General features: G+C 45.9%; 1 protein-coding gene across 6 annotated transcripts in view; it reads right to left on the reverse strand.

Moving 5' to 3' along the window:
- Positions 1-9,438: 9,438 nt before the first annotated feature.
- Positions 9,439-18,894, reverse strand: part of LOC126531446 (thrombospondin type-1 domain-containing protein 7B-like) — an 834,929-nt gene continuing 825,473 nt past the window's right edge. For 5 of the 6 annotated variants that reach the window (XM_072288436.1, XM_055071177.2, XM_055071178.2 and 2 more), the window contains one exon: positions 9,439-11,667. In XM_072288436.1, the coding sequence (XP_072144537.1) occupies positions 11,493-11,667 (175 nt within the window). In that variant the 3' untranslated portion in view covers positions 9,439-11,492. Of the gene's footprint in view, positions 11,668-15,005; positions 15,043-18,894 lie in introns of all 6 variants that reach the window. The other variant, XM_055071179.2, reaches the window with a different exon arrangement.

Here is an 18,894-nt window from a genome sequence, read left to right on the forward strand (position 1 = left end):
TACATGTCCGCTCTCACGGAGGTCCGTGCCTTTGCTGCAGCTTTCACCGCAGAACAAGCAGCCTGGCAGCCGAACAATGGGGAAACCGCCGCAACGAACTTAGCCATTCTTGCTGCAAGCGGTAATCGTCTGCTTCCCGAGCCTGCTTTCGAATGCTCCCGCTGGGTGGCCATCAGTGTCGTCTCTAAAGGCGGTACACTACGAGTATGACGTCGACAATACTCGCGGAGCCTGCAAAACGTCACAGAGAGCCCGATCAGCCTCTAAACGCGTCATCTCGATGAAGTCGTCGCGAAGATCTACCGTCTCGAGTCACACAGTCAATACAAAGCTTTCCAAGATGTCCAATTGATGTATTAACAGGTATACGAATATCATAATACCCACGCTTGAAGATAGAGAATTAGCTCCGCAAAAACCCGTTCCTTTAGAACCTTGCGTGTTTCCGCAGTGCTCGCTATCACGCATTTGCGGTTCCCTCTTTTGTTTCAAATAGAGAATACTATACGTACTTCCATTTAATCTCCGGGTTCGCCCTGTTGGCACACTGGAGCGCTAGCCGACTCGCAGCATCAGCACTCCGCTAAGCTGTCTTTTCCCCCCTTCAAGGGTAGAATTCATGTGCATGCGCCTATACATCCTTTTTATTTTTTATTTTTTTACTTTGTCACGAATCGAAAGTGGCAGCGCCAATGAGCGCAATCTCGCCATCGCAATTTCTCGCAATCAACGCTGATCTGCTCGGGCGCTATCACCGTGGGCGCTATATAGTGTAGCGAAACGCGCACGGAACGCGACACGCGTCAGGAACTTTCTCGTTCCATTTAACGAATTATCGGGGCAGTTCACCGCTTTAGTGACTACGCGAATGGTGCTCGCAACGAGCGCGTAGAAGTGGTTCGGTTGACAGACCTATTGGTATAGCCGGCCCCTCCCTGCCCGTCGGCCTTAAATAGCCACGTGTGGGGGATTGCAGACCATGGTGTGAAAAGTGACGAGCAGTGAGTCGGGGCACAGGGTAATCGGGAGGCCAACGTGCGCCGACGGTCACGCTCTGGTGCGGAAACGCCGTGACCAGAAAGTGTTGCGCCGGCTATAGGCACACATCACGAAGCCGCAGCTAATACTGAAAAAAGAAAGAAACAAAGCACATGCGCGCGCGAGGAGCGCATGGCGCGCGCGCGCATGACTAGAATAGCGTGGCCGCATTTGCATAAGACGGCTCCTGAAAATCGGGACGCTATTCGCCCATTCAGATGTCACGTCGCACAGGGGGCGATATACGAGCGCAGCGCTAGCGCGAAAAGCCAACAGTGACGGCGCTGGCGCGCGCTTCGTCATTGTGTGTGGCTTTTCACTGAATGCACAGAGGAGACCCTCCAACGACACGTCCACGCGGCTGGAAACGTCGATGCGGAGTTGCATGGGAATCGGCGGTTTACGTCCTTTTTATTGCCAACACTGAAACTGTGTCAGCCTGCCGAAGGTCAGCGCTGTTTTATTTGCAGGATCAGGGGCTGTTGCGGAGGATTTCGGAAGATGAAGCCTTCCTGCCTGTCCGTTTATTTATTAGGAGTGAATATATATATATATATATGTATATCGATCTTCCACCACACGAAAAGTCGCCAGAACCCTGCTTCACTTTTTAAAGACGACTGGGCTCTGCACTCGCCTCCTTTCAATGCGCATAGTGAACGCTGTTGTGTATGCACGCGCATCGATTCTCACCCCCCTCCTTTTTCTTGTCCTCCCCGCTTCTTCTATTTCAGTGTTGTGTAGCAAACCAGGTGCCACCTGGCAAACCTCCCTGCCATTTTTCTCTTTCGCTTCTCTCTACCAGAAGTATACATGCCACCGAACTTCCACTTTGCGGTAAAAAAATATCCTTCCTTTACCACAGTGGCATTTTAAGAAACGGAGGGGATGCAACAGTATAATGGTATTTTTGTGATGCAGGCCTGTTAGCCCCAAGAACGACCTACAGGCGCGCTACGAGCGCCGCTCGCGTGACGTCACGGCACAGACTCTGGCCTGTTGTACTCTCATACGCGTGCCTGGCTTTTGATAATCTAATTCCCGATAGCAACGCGCCATTCGCCTGGCGGAAGAAGCCGCGAAGAGTCAAGACCTCTTTGCTTGCTTCTAATCGCGGAGGTCCCGGCCCCCGCCCCAAGGCCTGCGTGCCGGGGACGGGGAGGAGGGGGCCTCCTTATCTGCTGGTACAATAAAGTTGCTATCATCATCATCAGGCCTGTCGTCTGCTGCAGCTCGGGCAGTGTCCGGGCGCCTTCTGAAGTGTTTCCTTTTGTTCGCTCTCGTTGCCTATGCTTGCATACTTAGACAGTCGTCTCAAATATATTTTTTTACCGTCTTCGCTCGCATAAATTTATTCAAAGAACTTATTTTCTATACGACAATATATTTATCAAAGGTAGCGCTACAGTGCCAGCTGGAGGAGGTCGGAACAGCCGACTGCGGGTTTTTCATGCGTGAATCTACGCTTTACAGCGGTAGCTCACGTGAATAATAAGAACATAAACGCAAAAACACAGCACATTATAATCCAGCTAGGATATTATACCTACCGTGATGTAAAAAAACATCTGAGAAAAGCTGGTGATGAATGACTTCTATAACATTTAACTTGATTTTACCCGCTAAATTATGTTTGCTCACGACGAGTAGTTCATCGCATAAAAAAAGAATTTTCGAATTTTTTCACAGTAGCACTCGGCAGTAACACGAGGACTTATCACGTTGACGTTGTTCTTGTTTACTAACTGTAAAAGTAACACTGCAGTTTAGATTCTACCAGCACTACATACTTCTTTAACTGCTTCTCGAAATTAGGCCGTTCTTCAGCGGTTAATTTTGAGTGGCGGTAATTTGAAGTAAAGCTAATTGAGGCTTACAGCTGTTTGCGGGATATGGCAAGGAATGTACCAATATTTATTCCCTTTTCCGTGCTACACGTTCAACTCACTTGGGCAATTTACTGGTGCTTGTTGCTTGAGGAACAGATATGACGAAGCTGTTTGGCGAACTGACACAGGCTGCTCTGCTCAATTTTTTTAGTGAAATGTGCCCTTTGGGACCACGTGGCTGCAGCCAGAAAGAAGCCGAAGCCTCACTTATTAGTAGTATGGGACATATTGAAGATATCATTATTCCGCGCTGAAGGTAAAAAATCAGGGGAATTCCTGTAAGGCTTGTGGTGTCTTCCTTGTGAGGTGGGTATGCGAGTTTCTCTTTGACGTACTGACGAAGCGAATAGTTCTCAGTTAATATAATTAAACAGCGCGAGATCCCGGCATGGTGAGCGAGGTGTTTGAATTTTCCTCTTCAAGGCCGCCTATGCTACGCTGTAGTGCCTCGAGTATACTTTAGGCATTGCAATTTGCGCTGAAAAAGCAGCCTCAGGGTTTCAAATCTAAGTTGTAGTGAACTGAAGGGTTTCGCGAACGATGCGTGCCTCACCACAACGACAGACAGTTGCTTCCGTTGCGTGAGGGCCGCGGTATGCCATATTGTCGACAAAGGGTTCTGAGGACCACTATGAAGGCCACTGGGATACGACGTGTATAACACCACTTGATTGGATAACGATCTTAATCGCAAAACTTTTCTTTCAGGTGATTGTTGTAATGGTATTCTTGAAGCATTTACATGACCCGCCGTCGTGTTAACCGCAATGAGCAATGTGTTTTCTGGGTGCCTGTTTCAGAGAACGATGAAAGTATAGTGGCAGACTTTTTCATACAAAACGCGCCTAACTCTTCTTTTTACGCATTAATAAAGTGGCCATATTTGGCTAGAACAGCTCACCAGAGTAAAAAGAATCACAATGAAAGCTTCGCTGGGCACTGTCCTAGCACGGATTTATAATGTCCATTCCAAATATAAAGATTTTTCTTCCATGTAAAATGCAATGTCCCTGATAGCTAAGTACGAAGGGAATGTTTTGTGTTTAGCCTGGGTTCACACACACGTTCGCGTGTTAAATTTGTAGGCATTCTTTTTACGCAAGGTTTACGGACAGAGAAGGAGCATATACGCATTGCAAAACCACTAGACCCCTTCAACGCTACATAGCTTGCAATATCGAAGCCGCAAATTTTCTCGACTCACGCGCTTTTGAAGAAGGCACTACGGTTCAGGCATATGGCAGCAGAAAGGAGCCGATATATCCTTCAATAATTACGGCTCGAGTCACCAATACCACAAGTATGCAGACAGGGAACGAGCTCGCGCGACGCCGATTGAGACGGAGCGAGCGGCGTCCTGGCCGTGACGTCAGACGCGAGAGTACGCCACTCCAGCTTCTCGCCACTAATAGCCCAATATTCGCACGCACAGAAATTTTTCTTCGGCGGGAACTGTTTCTAGGAGTAGATGCAAGTCAAACAAGGTGTTGTACACACTATAGCGAACGCGGTAGGCTAATGGTAAAAGTAATATAGCAACCAAATGCTTCCTAAATTCGGATTCGGTTTTTGATGCAGTCTTGTCTCCATTAACGAAAGAACGAAAAGAAAGAAAGGACATAATTCGGCCGCGAATCTTCTTTTGCGATTATTGATATTTACGTGGATAGAAAACATCGGAAAGACGATTATTTTAAATAAATGTGACAAGATTTCTATTGCCACTTGTTCTTGTAAGCGAACAGAAACAAAGCCTAAACGAAAACATAGAGGCGAGGGAAGCATATGCAAAGCATAACGTTGGGTGAACTAGGAGACGAGAAGGAGAACAGAGATACACGAAAAGTTCTAAACCGAGTCAGTCGTCAGGAATCTATGATCAAAGCCATAATCGCAGTCGACTTATACAGCTATACTGAGTGAATCACCGGCGTTATGAACGCAGATGAATGCAAATCTCAATCTCTCCAATGACGATGGCCGAAAAACTCGGAAATTGTTTTTATTGTCAAGTAATATGAAGAGGCGGCTACTTGCTCTGTATATCCGTGCCGGAAAAGCCATATAAAAAGATTCTTTTTTTTTTCTGCGAGTCCTCTGAATCCGAGAGAAATGTCAGACATCCATTGTTCTTTGCACACCACGTGCTACCACGGCTGCTTCCGCAAATAGATAGATAAATAAATAAATAAATAAATAAATACAAGAAATTTCAGTTCGTGTTCCTAGCAACGCTAAGCTGCGCACTCAGGCAGCGCGGCTACATTGAGCGACGGAAAAAAACTAGATGCTTCCGGCACTGCAATCGCAATCTTCCCTCACACTTATGTATGCACATCACGCACGTGTGCTCTTCGAGCGTGGATAAATATGGCGGTCATGGCTCGTGCCTTGAGGCAAGATCTAGATGATAATCGGAAACGGATGAAAGAAGCAGCAGCGCCTTTCCCTCTTCAGTCCAGTCGAATGTTATTGTTACTATGTTTGTTTGTTTTCTTAATACGCGTCTTACTTCTCCAGTTCAGTTCGCTTGTTTCCAAGTGTTGTCATTGATTGCCTTGATATGTGTCTTTATAGACCATTTCTTACAACGTTAGAAGCCGCGTTCAAAGCCTTCAATATCCGCACACCCTCGCTATTCAAAACACAGCATTAATGCGCAGCATTATGTAACTGCAGCACGAGCTGCATGTTGGAAGTTTGTATCGGGCGTTTGGCAGTAACTGAGTGGACGAAAAGGTCGTTCAACTCGGAAACCATCAGCGTACGGCACGCTGCATAGACTCGTCAAAGTGAATTTGTATTTTTCTGCCCACAACGCGAAATGACGGACAGCACCCCGAAGCAGAACCTTCTATGTAGTTCCGGAAGCAGTGTATTAACATCGACAATCCATTCGTCGCAGAAAAGTGTGTCACGACACCGCCCACAAATCAAAACCATTTATGCCACCGGCTTCAGCCTAGCGTCTATTTTCTCTTTTCCTTTTTTTAGCCGTCCGTGCCCCTAATGGTCTTATGATAAAGTATGCTCATAAAAACGGGCTCTTTCGAGCGGATATTCCTCAGTATCTAACATATTAAGCGCAGTGCTTCTGCAGGGCAGGCGTTTAGATAAATGGTTGAGCGGCACATTGAAAGCCTGAAGAATCCCAGGGTGGCCCTATAAATGTGTCAACTATTTGTAACTCTTTTTTTCTCTGTTGAATATGAGCTGAGTCATGGTCTAAGAATCCGTTACTATGGGGCAGTTCCGCCACATGATTGGTGGAGGGGGCAGTGAGGGGACAATATGATATATAGATATAAACTTCTCTACCTCGATCCGCTACCTACATATGCTTGTAACGATACCGGTCGCACCAGTATCTTACCTGCATTTTTTTTCTACCAATACTCTTACGTCTCGTGCTCACCTCGACTGCTGACCGGTTGGTGCTTCCGTCCACCTTAAACCTAAGCACTTCTGGAAGGTGCACGTTACCTACGGGTCTGACTGGGTGAATTCCTCCGACTTCCATTAGGATATGCTGAGTGGTAGCCGGATTTTTGCTGTAGCGTACACATGCCTCATGTAGTTGAAAATATCTGATTCTGTATGTTTTTTTTTCCTTAGGCAACCATCTCGAGCCTCAAATAGCAAGGCACTGCCCTTTCTTTGCGTTATCGTATAGATTTTCGTCTCCAATCTCTTTGTTCTCATTCTTGTAGATATCCGTCATCTTTCTCGTTTCTATTTTTTGCATCGAATTCACTGTCTTTGTTTCTCTCACTTTCTTTCTTTTGACTCCGGGTTGTCGATTTACGCTTTCGATTACCCTGTACTTGGTTGGCAACTTCTTTTACCTCTTCTGCATTCTGTGTCTGGGCGTGGGCCTAGCAAGCTGGCAAATGACCTCTCCTTGCAGAGACCTCGAAAGTATTATTTCCTTTTCTAGCACGAGGAAGAGAAGACACGGTATCTCATACAAATGTAGCCGCGCATGCTCGTGTCCAACGAGCTTCGCACAAGGTATCATCACTAGATATCTCTAGCGCAGTACAAAGCAGAAAGTCAAGATCGAGATCAGATAGGCAAAATGTCAGATAACGATAGGTGTTGTAAAATCTAATTAAATAAAGCAGGCTGGGGGATTCTAATAAACATCATCACCCTCAGCAGCAGCACGCGGTTCGCGCGTTCTAGACCAGTGTCTTGACCTCCGTGCCTCAGTGGTGTCATCGCATGGATGCAATTTTTTTTCTCTTTCGTGAAACTTCCTCCGCCATGCGGATTCCCACCGAACTGATTTTCTTGGGTCTTGTCTGATTTTGTTTTTCTTTCTCCGAGTGCACACACAGCTTCTTATCTCGGAACAATGTACACGTGAAAAAAAAAATTAAAGGGGTCACGAAACACTTTTCCAACTTGTCGTAGAATGGCCTTGCTATTAAAAGGCGTTGTCTCACAAATCTCATTCTTGCAAAAATTTTGCGCATCCTTTAAATAGAAGGGGAGTTATCGCACCGATACCGGCTTTCTGCCTCGTCACCGCTAACGCGCTGGAAGTTACACAGCGGAGAAGCGGAGAGGTCAACGCCCCATTCAAAAGTTCAGTGTCGCGGAGGTGAAATAGGGAGCCTACGTGCAAGCTCTGTGCTTGCACGTAGGCTCTGTGCGGCCGCAGTACACTACGCTACGGAGGTCACCGCTGTCATCTCGGAGGTCACGCACAGTGCAAAGATGAAATGATTATTCTGTCATTCTTTCTAGATTGCAAGTTTTAGATTGCACTTTTCATTTACGTACCTCAAAGGTTGCAATTATTTATTACTGAGAATGCTCTTGCGATTACAAAATCATTGGTGGGCCACTTGCTTTCGATCAAGCTACATGACCGCACTGTAGAAGCGAGGGCAGGCGATTTTTTTTTTTTTTTGCTGTTTTTGACACAAAATTGTAAATTTCCTGCTACATGCAGTGCAGAAATATTTTACTAGCAAGTTCGCGGCAGCCTCTACGACAGATCGGCAACGTTTTCTTGCTGTATTCCAATAGTGTTTCAGGGCCCCTCTAGGAGGGACTCGCAATGTGAACTAACGGATGTACTCTCGCCGCAATCTTTTAGAACAGATGCCTGTAGCATGCTCCCTTAAGATTCCATTCAGTGTTCGAAATTTTCAGCAAGAAAATGGGCTATTATTTCACTGGTCATAACCATATTCATTGTCTCAAAATTATGAACTAATATTCTGAACAAGTGGTATCGTAACGTAGTTTGCTTAATGCAGCATTCTGCCAAGAAAAAAAAAAAGGGGGGGGGGGGCAGAGGAATGCTGAGAAAGCTTGTTTCTTGAGGATCTGCATCCTTGAAATGAATGTAGCGGTTTGCTATACGAAAGCACTGGTGAACTAAGGGCGAACTGATAACGATAGAGGGATGCAAATACGACGCTTGAATTGTTTTCGCATCTGCGTAGCTATCACTGCACACTAGCGTGGCCCGCGACAACCCAGAGGCTGTGCTAAAGTAACATTTCCATGCGCTGCAGCAACTAACTTCGTCGTTATACTGGTAATAAACTCTGGCTGGGCTGTGACGTTCTGTATGCTCTGACACAGGGGCCTGAGAAAAGCCGCATGGTTGGTATGAATTGTGCGCTTTGTTTTCCGAGCAGTGCCCTTCTAGAAGTAGAGAGTGCTTCGTGCGAATTCAAAACGCATTTAGTCGTGGCTAGCAGACTGTAAAAAATAGCCGTCCGCTTTTCAACTGCATATGACTGGATAGCATTCACAAAAATTTCATTCTTTATAGCTATTCTCGCTACTCAGCGCGTCTGCTTACGAGCAGTTATAGCGTACTAAATAATTTCGGAATACGGGTTCTGTGCATATACATATAAAGCGTTTCATACGCTAGAGCGCTTCCACGTTGAGGGCACTTACCTCTCCGATTGGCACACGCACTCACCACACATTTTGTCTCACATTTGCCAGTTCAAAAAGAGTTGGTCTAGCTACATTAACACACAGAAATACGGGCGGTGCTTGGAAGTTTGACAACCATGCACGCTGCAGGTAACTTTGCCGTTGATGTGAAGTTGGAAGTAACGGGTGCTACATACCTCCGGCACGAAACAAAGCAGAAGCACCGAATGTTTCTTAATCAAAGAGCTTCGAGATTGGCGCGTACGTGCCATTTTGGTCAGACAATGTCAAAAGGATGATTGTGCGATGTTACTTGTTTTAGAACTTCCGTTTTAGATACTGTAATCAGAATATACAAAAGTAGCAACTTTGGTTAAACTTAATCTTAGCTTTAAGGAGCAGCTGTCCTTGAAGCCGACTTCTGAATAACGCAGGCGTATATTGGGTGTCTGAAGCACAGAAATTTGCTCTGTTAAGCACACACAGAGTAAAAATGAAATTAATACGGCTACTGGAGGAGATGGCTGTTCAAATTACTGCGAAGATGCTTTTCAGAAGCATGATATCCCACACGAAGAGAACAAAGAATCCACTTTGCCAGAGATAAGTCTGGTAAGGTACATTTTATTGAAAAAAAATCTTCTTTATCACAACGATAGAGATAAAGTCGGCTTCGACAGCAGTGTCCGCAAATTGATAGACGCGCTGAACGCATGCAGCATTCATGCAGCGACGCAAAATTTGTCTCTGTGGAATGTACACGTATGTGACAACAACAATGGTTGGTTAGCGAGGTTCTATCTAGATGATTAGCTAAACAGACACGCTAAGGTGTCCATGGCACGATACACTCTTCTTCGACACCTTCGCGGATGATGAGGCTAGAGGCCAAAAATAGATGAAAGAGCTTTCAGTGTAGAAAAACGACAGTTTGGAGATCCGCCGTTGTCTGTCTTTGGCAATTGACGCAGGAGGTTCGCGGCATACATTTTTTGAGCAGAATTTTAGTGTGAAGAGCAGTCTGTCTGCAAGATTTGAAAGAAATTCTACTGACATTTGGATAATGTCTAAAATAGCTAAATTTTGTTTTCTTACTAAGTATCTCTTCGAATAATCACTGTGCATACCACCCAAATACAAAGAAAGGTAGCTATAACATGAATACGCAGTCTTCAGGAGTAACAAACATAGACGTTGTACCGCTCTTGCAGTACCCATTTCCTACTGTGAAAGCTGCCCATGGTTTAGGCCTGCACTGTATCGGACGAACTGATCGGGGGCCGTGGCACGGGGTATGCATGCACAAGCCTGTGCTTGTGCTATATAGATATAAGAATACGAAGGTATGAAAACATGTTAAAGTGCAGGTGAAGGGCAATTGATCTGAATTAACACTGACCAAAATTGTTCACGTGAATAAGTCTGACTTCACCTTTGAGTGAATATGCTTCCAAAAGTTCATCCTGCTTGCTCAACGGTTCGACAGTGTAACGTATTGACCATTACAAAATAACATTAGCGAGTGTAATGTGACCTTATTCTTGCTAAAGAGTGGCAAAGTCTGAGACAGAGTGGTTATTTGCCATATTTTATAATTTTGAGATGCAATCTCGTTATCAATTAGTTTTCCGAAGTGATTTCTGCTACCGTAATCTGCTATGCTGTGCTAATAGCCCAGATTGTGTTGAAGTTCTCAGGTGCTCTTGGGGAAAAGACGAGGCAACATGAAGTTGAAGTCTCTTAACCTTATTACGCACGCACAAAGAAATGCAATGGCTCAACAGAGTGTTGCCAGCCTTTCGTGAGGTGCATCAGAAACAGGGTACAAGTATTGAACAACCTTTGTGCCCCTTCTCGCTAACGCGACATGATTACACGTGAGACACCGCGCAGTCACAGGGCAATCACAAGAGTATGAATCCGGGCCAAAGCTCGCCAAATACAGCACACGTACCGGGGTTCCTGCTTATAGAAATCGCACCAATTGTAATCACCACCCATGGAAACGTTTATTCTTGGAGGTGGTATGGTTCTGCCAGTCATCGGACTCGCTACTACCACAAATGTCTTAGCGTCTCTCGCAGAGGCCGTAATTGTGCGTCGATGCATTGAAGTCACCACGAACTGCGCGAATCGCGGGAGCAGCACTTCCACACTACTTGCTCATTCGCCAGTTCTGGTCTTTAGGGTAACGTTGACACCTTTTCGGAGTGCAGCATTCGTCCTTAATTGTCCGCGAGAAGGCGTGCACAGAGGATAGTTCCGACGAGCGTAGCACTTGTCACCACGTTGGTGAAGTTGACAGTCTTGCGCGAAGCGGTGTCGACAGAGGCGTGTTAGAAGCTTGTAGGAAACGTCGCGGGTCTGGGACAGTCGCGCAGGGGCTGGGCTGCCAATTTGGGTCACCACAAGGTTGCGCCCTCTGAAACGCTTACAAGCGCGTAGCGCGGCGAAAGAACATGAACCGTGCTTCTTCTGGCAGTCTTCCCGTATCAGCGACGTATTCAGCCATATAGGGCCTGCTGGACATGGCACCCCTATGAGGATACATCGCACCTCTGAGATCGGCTACGTGTTTCCCAGGGCCTTCGCTGCAGCCTCGGCGGTGCGGCTGGCGACACGCGCTGAGCAGCGGGGTGCGCTGCCCTTGGCGCTTTGTCAGTACAGCTGAGTGGTGGACACCGCCGTGCAAGACGAAGATGTGGGCGCCGGTTCGTAGGCGCAACAGGCATTGCTCCTGGCCACCATGCCGGTGCTGGCGGCCGAAGAGTTGGACCGGTGTCGCGAGCTGAACGAATAGCTCATCTTCAGCCGCTGGCGCATAGAGGAATGGCTGCGAGGGAGCAAAAAAAAGAAAATATTGCATCACACGAAGGACCCTTCAGCATTTGTGTTGCCTAGTAGTAATAACACGCAAGCCAGCCAAAGAATGAAAAAGGACGCCCATGGCTAATAGCGCCCGCGATGCAAAAGCGTCTGCTACAGACGACGCATACACCATGCTTGACAGTAATGGGTGGGTTAAGCAATCTAGACATGAAGAGTGCATAGTCGGAAGCGAACTATCGAACACACAGTCTCGTTTTTTCATGACGGTAATACTGTGCACGTTGTCGTGGTTACGAAAAAAAATATGACGGTAACAAGTGCGAGCTATTCCCAATTAGGCTTACGCGGTTACATAATATACGTTTGCGCTTGGCTTTTCCTACAACAATGAATAGTAAAAGCCCAATTTCATATAATCCGAGCCGATATGATCAGAGTCCATATATATGAGGAGCAAAATCCAAAGCACGTAATGATAGCGCCTTCCACTGAATTTTCAGTAGACCGAAACGTCATTTCTTGCTTAAGTGGCCACGAGTGGCGCAATTTCCTCCTATTCTATGGCTTAAAGTGTGGCGTGAACAGATAAAAATTCATTGACTGCTCGAAAGCTTTACGTTTTAGCCGTGTTGAACTTGGTCGGAAGAAAAGGCAAGTATAATTTGTAATATTAAAAATGTGAGCGCAGTTTCTTTACCTTCTCTCCTTTCACGTACTTGGCATATACATCATAAGAGTGCGCACGTGTGTCAGCGTGTGAGAACGTGCTTTATTTACGACTGTCATGTTTGTGGGCAAGGTAGAACAATTTGGCCGTAGATGAAATAAGTATAACCAGATGGTGCAACTATACAGAGAGTTAAGAACGTACAAAAAGTTTCTTGGTGCGTATGAAGCTCTGAATGGAGAGCGAAAAATCCGCTCATAGTTTTTACGCCCGGGCTGGGCAGTCACCTCTAGCTTACCGAATCGCTTAGCGAACAGCGATAAATGGCCCTCTTTCCTTTTACATATTTTTTTTGGCCGCGGCACTTCACGAAATCACTCCTGAACTATAAGCAGGGGAGCTGAAGGCATCACTGCATTTTACGCGTCGCCGACCTTTTCCAAGAACTTTCGAAAGAGTTGCGCTCACAAGACAGATGGTGTGAGCGCGCAGCAGACAGCAAACTCCTATAGCAGCGCAGGCATAGTTAACTTACAACTTGTGCATAATGTATAGTATGCGCTGAGCACTTACGTAATATAATTATACGCAAGACTCTACCGAGAAAGGAAAAAAAAAATAATGAAAAGGTATCATACTCCTCTTCTTTTGTGACAAAAAGCAACGAACTCCTTCAACCCCTCTATGTCCAGCTGTAAATTCCCCGCTAATTTTTCTCTTCTGGAAGCAAGCACATGATCCTTTGCTCAAGAATTAGCCTTTTTTTTTTGTAGCTCTCACGCTCCTCGCAAATAAGCCGTGGGACACCGTCGACCTTGCATTTCGCATTGGCCTTGATAATTTGAACTTTATTGGAAATGTTGATTAAGCTACGCCGCAACTAAAGGTATACAATCAATCGTGTGATATTCTATTACTTGGCGAGAGAATACTGTTACGTAGATTATATAAGGCAACGACGCAGGAAAAAGAAAAGTCCCGACGCTGGCACATAACGAATGTTTCATCGCTAAGGTTGCTCAAACAGAGTATACATTATGATTAATAACATTTAATTATGCTTTCAGGAGATGAAATGCTGACGAAAGAAAACTAGTAGTTTCGCCCGAAAGGCGAAGCACAGATTGCGGTAGCTAATTGGTGGATGTCTGTGCGAAGTAAGGATAGTAGTTTTAGTGGCCGTATAAACTTGTAAGCATTTGCTTACTAACTAAATTAAGAATGATAGAATATGCCAGCGTGAATGAACGAGAACGTAGAAAGAAACAGACACACAGAGACAGCGCTGTTCTTGTGTGTCTGGTTCTTTCTACATCCTTGTTCATTCGCGCTTACACATTCTATCATAGATTCAAACGAACTAGCCCGCCAACGTATGTTAACTAAATTGGCAAGCACGGTGTCACGCGCGCACAGGTAAACATGAACACATCTCGGTAGATGAGCGCGGAACTCGCTTTAACAATACTGGAGTGACGAATCGCGGCAGCAGCAGTGATTGAGTTGACCTTCGTGCATCTCTCGCTTCAACGCGAACAAAACGTCTAAAGCACAGCGCATACGAAGCGACCGGCACTATGTGCACTCTGCAAACATCGCAGATCGCTTTGAAGATGGGGCCCGCGCGGACACGCACTTTGGCCACGTCGCAGATCGCTTTCAAGACACACGAGTGCCGGCAACGCTAGAGTTACTGTATAGGGCTCCCACAGGGAGCCATATACAGTTAACTCTAGGCATCGCGTCCCTACGGCGTCCGCCAAATGCGTCAACTACGGCGTCTGCCAATCGCGTGCTCAACGCCGTAGTTGACGCCGCGGTTATCTCCACTCTGTACGGTGCGGTGGGCGAGAAGGACACCACGGCATCCTAGCAGACGCCGGAGAAGAATGCCCTTCCTCCCTCGTCTGCCTCCCCCCACCCCCAGCCTTGTGCGCGACAGGAGAGTACGCGCTTCTGGCCCGCGGTCTTCGCTCGCGCACACGAGATCGAGCCGCGTTCGTCGGCTCACCCTCGCAAGCTTTCACTCGCACATACAGTATACGGTGCGTGGCGACAGTTTTACCGTCCGACTTCATTCGGAACCTCATGGCGACGCCGACGGCAGAAATGCGCCTGGAGTGTCTATATAATTGCTATCGCAATAAATTGCAACGCTTCTTTTACCTGCTTCACTGAAACTTACTTTTTATTTCGCTGTCACTGCCACCTGAATGTGAAGGCATTCGTTTATCCCAATACGAAGAGCTTTATCAAGTAACGATGTTTATTTTCCCTGCACTTTTGGAAGCACATAGTATTGGGGACGGTCTATATGTAGCGGAAAAATAATTAGGGCTCACTGGTTTATCTTCTTAATTTACTTACGCCTGATACAAGCAATTACCTCAGAGTGCTGTGAGGTATTGCCGGTTTATTTGATCCTACTAACGCTTGTGTTCTAAATAAGCAGTCTAGTTGTACCGTCATAGTGCATATTCTACAAGGCATACGAGCGTGATGGGTTATCGTTCTTTTATTTGTTTGGGAACGCTCATAGTATATGCGCATGACGCAATTGAGGTAGCAGAACCACTATCAAAAGTGCGCGCAATAGCCAATTGAATATAAGAAATTAAGCGGATTCTTTGAACGATAAGAGTTAAAGATCGCAGACGCATTGATCGGCCACTTACATCTCCTCCATATCTTCTCTAATCACGCTCTGGAATGCTGAGGTCACATGATAGCGTGCAGGGAAAGAGGAAAGAGAGAGAGAGAGAGAGAGGAAGAAAGAAAAGACCAGTTGTTAGTGAAATCTCATTTTTTATTCCTGTGGCGTCAGTATATAGCAGCACATTTGCTATAAAGGGGCAACTGACTTATTTTTCCAGAATTCAGAGCTAAGGTTCTCACTCATTAAAAAAAGATCACAAATATGGAACAAGAAAACTTGTCGGTGGGTGGCTTGCTGCGATGAAATTGAACTTTAGAAATTTTTACAACAACTAAGCGATGTTTAGACGCTTCTTTTGTTTTATTTGACAAGAGCGCTCCGTATAACCCTGTATATATGTGACAGCACATCTACATGTCGCTCCTTCTTTCACGACATCTATTGGCAGCAATTGAATGCAAATTACCGACGTTTCGCCAAATTACTCGGGAGATATTTACCGTTTTTCCGCTATATAGCGTTATAACCGCTTCCAGATATCCGCCTTTTCTTTATATTGCGTGCTAACAAACGTGTTTCGCAAGTGTATACAAGTTACAGGGCCAACTTCGAGTAGCGTCTCATTCACACTAATGAAAACGCTCCCATATGAAAAAAAAAAAAAAATATATATATATATATATATATATATATATATATATATATATATATATATATATATATATATATATATATATATATGATGAAAGGTACCTGATGAAAGGTACAGGTTAGGCAAGACAGAAAGGTATAAGGCAATCAACTTGTTTTAACTCGCGGCAGGGAAAGCAGAAGCGTTGCAAAGGAAGTGAAGCATTACGAATATTTCATGCATGCACGAAGTTTCTAGACTAACAAAACAGGTTCAGAAAGTAAATTGCGACGCATTGCAAGAAATCCGAAACATTCCACTCTGTGAAGGTGAATGACCAGCGAAGCTGTGTAGCACGCGACTACGCGGTGACACAGAATTTTGAACAAAGGTACGAACACCTTTTTTGTCTTGAACGGTGGTCATCGCGACGAAAGGCACGCACATACATATATTCGTTATATACATTCGTGTTTTCATTTCGCGATATATTGAGGCAAATAATTTGAGACCAAAATCGCTCAACAAACGCTTTCAATAAACGCTAGCTGTTAGCGCTAAATACATCCAGTCCCGCATGTTAGAGAGGGCAGGATGTAAAGGTGACATGTACACCAAACGAACCGAAAACGTCAGCCAGTGGCAGCGTAACGATGTCATGAAACGCAGAAGAAATCGCTTTAAACATCGAAGTGCGTCAGCTCGTTATCTTCAACTGAAAAAGAAAGAAAGAACGATAGCTCCATAACTGCGCTGAGAGCTCGCAGTGTTGCTATTGTACTCAATGCTTGCGGATACAGGCGCCATTCTGCACGACTGTTGCTATAAAGGTACGTCCAAACGCGCGCGGTAATGCCTGCAAGCGGCAAAAAGCGCCAGCATTGGCATGGCCACACTTGCGGGCGCCCTTGTCTCCACGGCACTCACGCGAATGACTCGCTCTCAGTTTCAATCAGTGCGGCTGGGATAAGCGATGCCGAGAGAAGGCGGTAGTTCCTCCTGGCGCTTGCTCACGTGAACGAATCCGCAGCTTCTCATTGGTGTCCCCTATCGTCAGCGAGCGGCGTGCCCCTAAAATAGCTCCGATACCCACTCGCTCCACAGCACAAGAAATGTTGCCGCTCGCCAGTTCTCGCGGCGGGATTTCGGCCTCCTGCCGCGTGCGTTTTTATCAATTCGTACTGTGGAAGGTTCATTGATGGTGGTATACTAAATTTGATGGCCCCTCTTGTGTTTTTCCACGAAGCTTGAATCTGCAAGGGATCGAGCACTGGCCTGGAGGCACTGCGGAAGTTTGAATGTGCAACTAAAATATGCTGCTGCTTCCGTCCGGTAGTGGCCACAAAAATGGCGCGACATTTTGAACGATAACAGACGAGCTGCACGTTTTCTTTAGCCAGCTACGTCCAACGAACTCCGTACATGGCCTTGCGCGTTGCGACAAGCGCACGCGCTCTCACGTCACATCGGTGCATGGCCAGTGCGGTGAGAAGCTGCACACATGTGCCTCAACATGAGCGGCGAGTTTGCTGACGGGAAATGACAGCACGTGTACTACTGAAAACTGCTTTCTCCGCTCGCTATAAACTAGAATATAGACTAGTGATTCTAAAGTCGTTGTGTGTGTTGGAAGGAGGGAGGAGGCATACAAAAAAGTGTCTAGTGCTAGTGTCTGAAAAGTAATCTCGAGCACGGGAATGTGACGCCATGTTAATACTTCGTTATTGCAACGTTGACAAAAAAAAAAAAAGAAAGAAAGCGAAGTGACAAGTTTGAGCATTAGGGAAATACAACACGGCTTGGCAGTGTAGCTTTAATATATCTTATAATAATATTAATATATTATCTAATATAAAAAAAAACAATGTGCGTGTAGGGGGAAGCGGGATTAGTGTGTATATATGCGTGTTTGTTGGGGTGGGCTAACTATTTCCTGCTATCTTGATGCGCCTTTTTCTTTATTTGCTCGTCGTCTGAATTCAGCGTTTCTATTGGTGCATCACGCTAACACCAGTGTGCAATTCTGCACAAAATATTCATATATATGTGGCCCATTATTTTTTTTATAGGACTGAATTGGAGCGAATTTCGGACTATGCTATAAGCAAACAAGTAGATGACTAGATAGAAAATTGAAAAGAGAGGATAGTAATAAATATCTGATCATATCGCCGAGCAGAAAGATCGAATGGTGGCTACGTAGAAGGTGTACTCACCCTGATTAGCGGTCCTATCAAGAACTGATAAGTATTCCATTTGGCAGCCTGTTAGAAGATTGTTAGAAGGGCCTCTTTCCTCCCAGCGGGAATAGTGCGTGCGAGTTCGCTTCAATTCAAAGGACTGCTAACGTTCATCAGTTATTAAAGGAAACTGCTATTCGACAAAGAAAAATGAAGTATTCGGGACTCGCGCGGCAAAGGGCTGCCTTCTAGGTAATGGAAGCAGATATGTTTAACTGTAACGCGAGATAGCCGTCGTACATTAATATGGTCTGCTATTTGCATTCTTGCGGAACGAAATTATCGACCCAAACGGGCAATGATCGACCAGGTAGAAGGATCTAACCTTAAAAAAATTACAGTTTCGCCCGAAAGGCGAAGCATCGATTACAATAGCAAATTGGTCGACAGCTACACTAAGTAAGGATAGTAGCTTTATCGGCCGTATAAACTAATAAACATTCACTTGGGAACTAAATTAACAAGCATTGCGTAACACGCGCACATGCAAACATCAACACATCTCACTCGATGACCACGCACACGTACTCGCTGCCAAAACGCTGTAGTGAGAAAGCGGGGAAGGAGCAGTGAGCGAACTGACCGTCGTGCCGCCTCTCGGCTTCAACGCCAACTAAGTGGCGAAAATACAGCGCACACGAAGCTATCACCTCTCGGCGAACTCTCTTTCCATCGCAGATCGCTTTCAAGATAGAGCCCGCGTAACCACGCCATAGGCAACAGCCACCAGAGTAGAATGCCCCTCCATTTCTCTCCTCTCTCCCTATGCCTTGCGCGCGACGGAAGACGGCGCGCTTCCTCCCCGCTTTCTTCCCTTCAAGCGCCCAAACCAGCGCGTCGCAAATGGAACGTTCCCGCCCCGTGTTCGCGGTCGAGGCTTGCCTCGTCGCGCTAGAGCACAACTACTCAAGCTGAGGGTTGGTTGCGTGAACGTGCACGAACGTTTATACAGACAAGGACGTGTGGCATGTCCATTGTGTACGTCTTGTGGCTGCTGCGAGACACTTCAGCACCTTATATTTGAGTGTCCTGCTTTC

The sequence above is a fragment of the Dermacentor andersoni genome, chromosome 5 (assembly GCF_023375885.2).
Source record: "Dermacentor andersoni chromosome 5, qqDerAnde1_hic_scaffold, whole genome shotgun sequence".
Lineage (NCBI taxonomy): Eukaryota > Metazoa > Arthropoda > Arachnida > Ixodida > Ixodidae > Dermacentor > Dermacentor andersoni.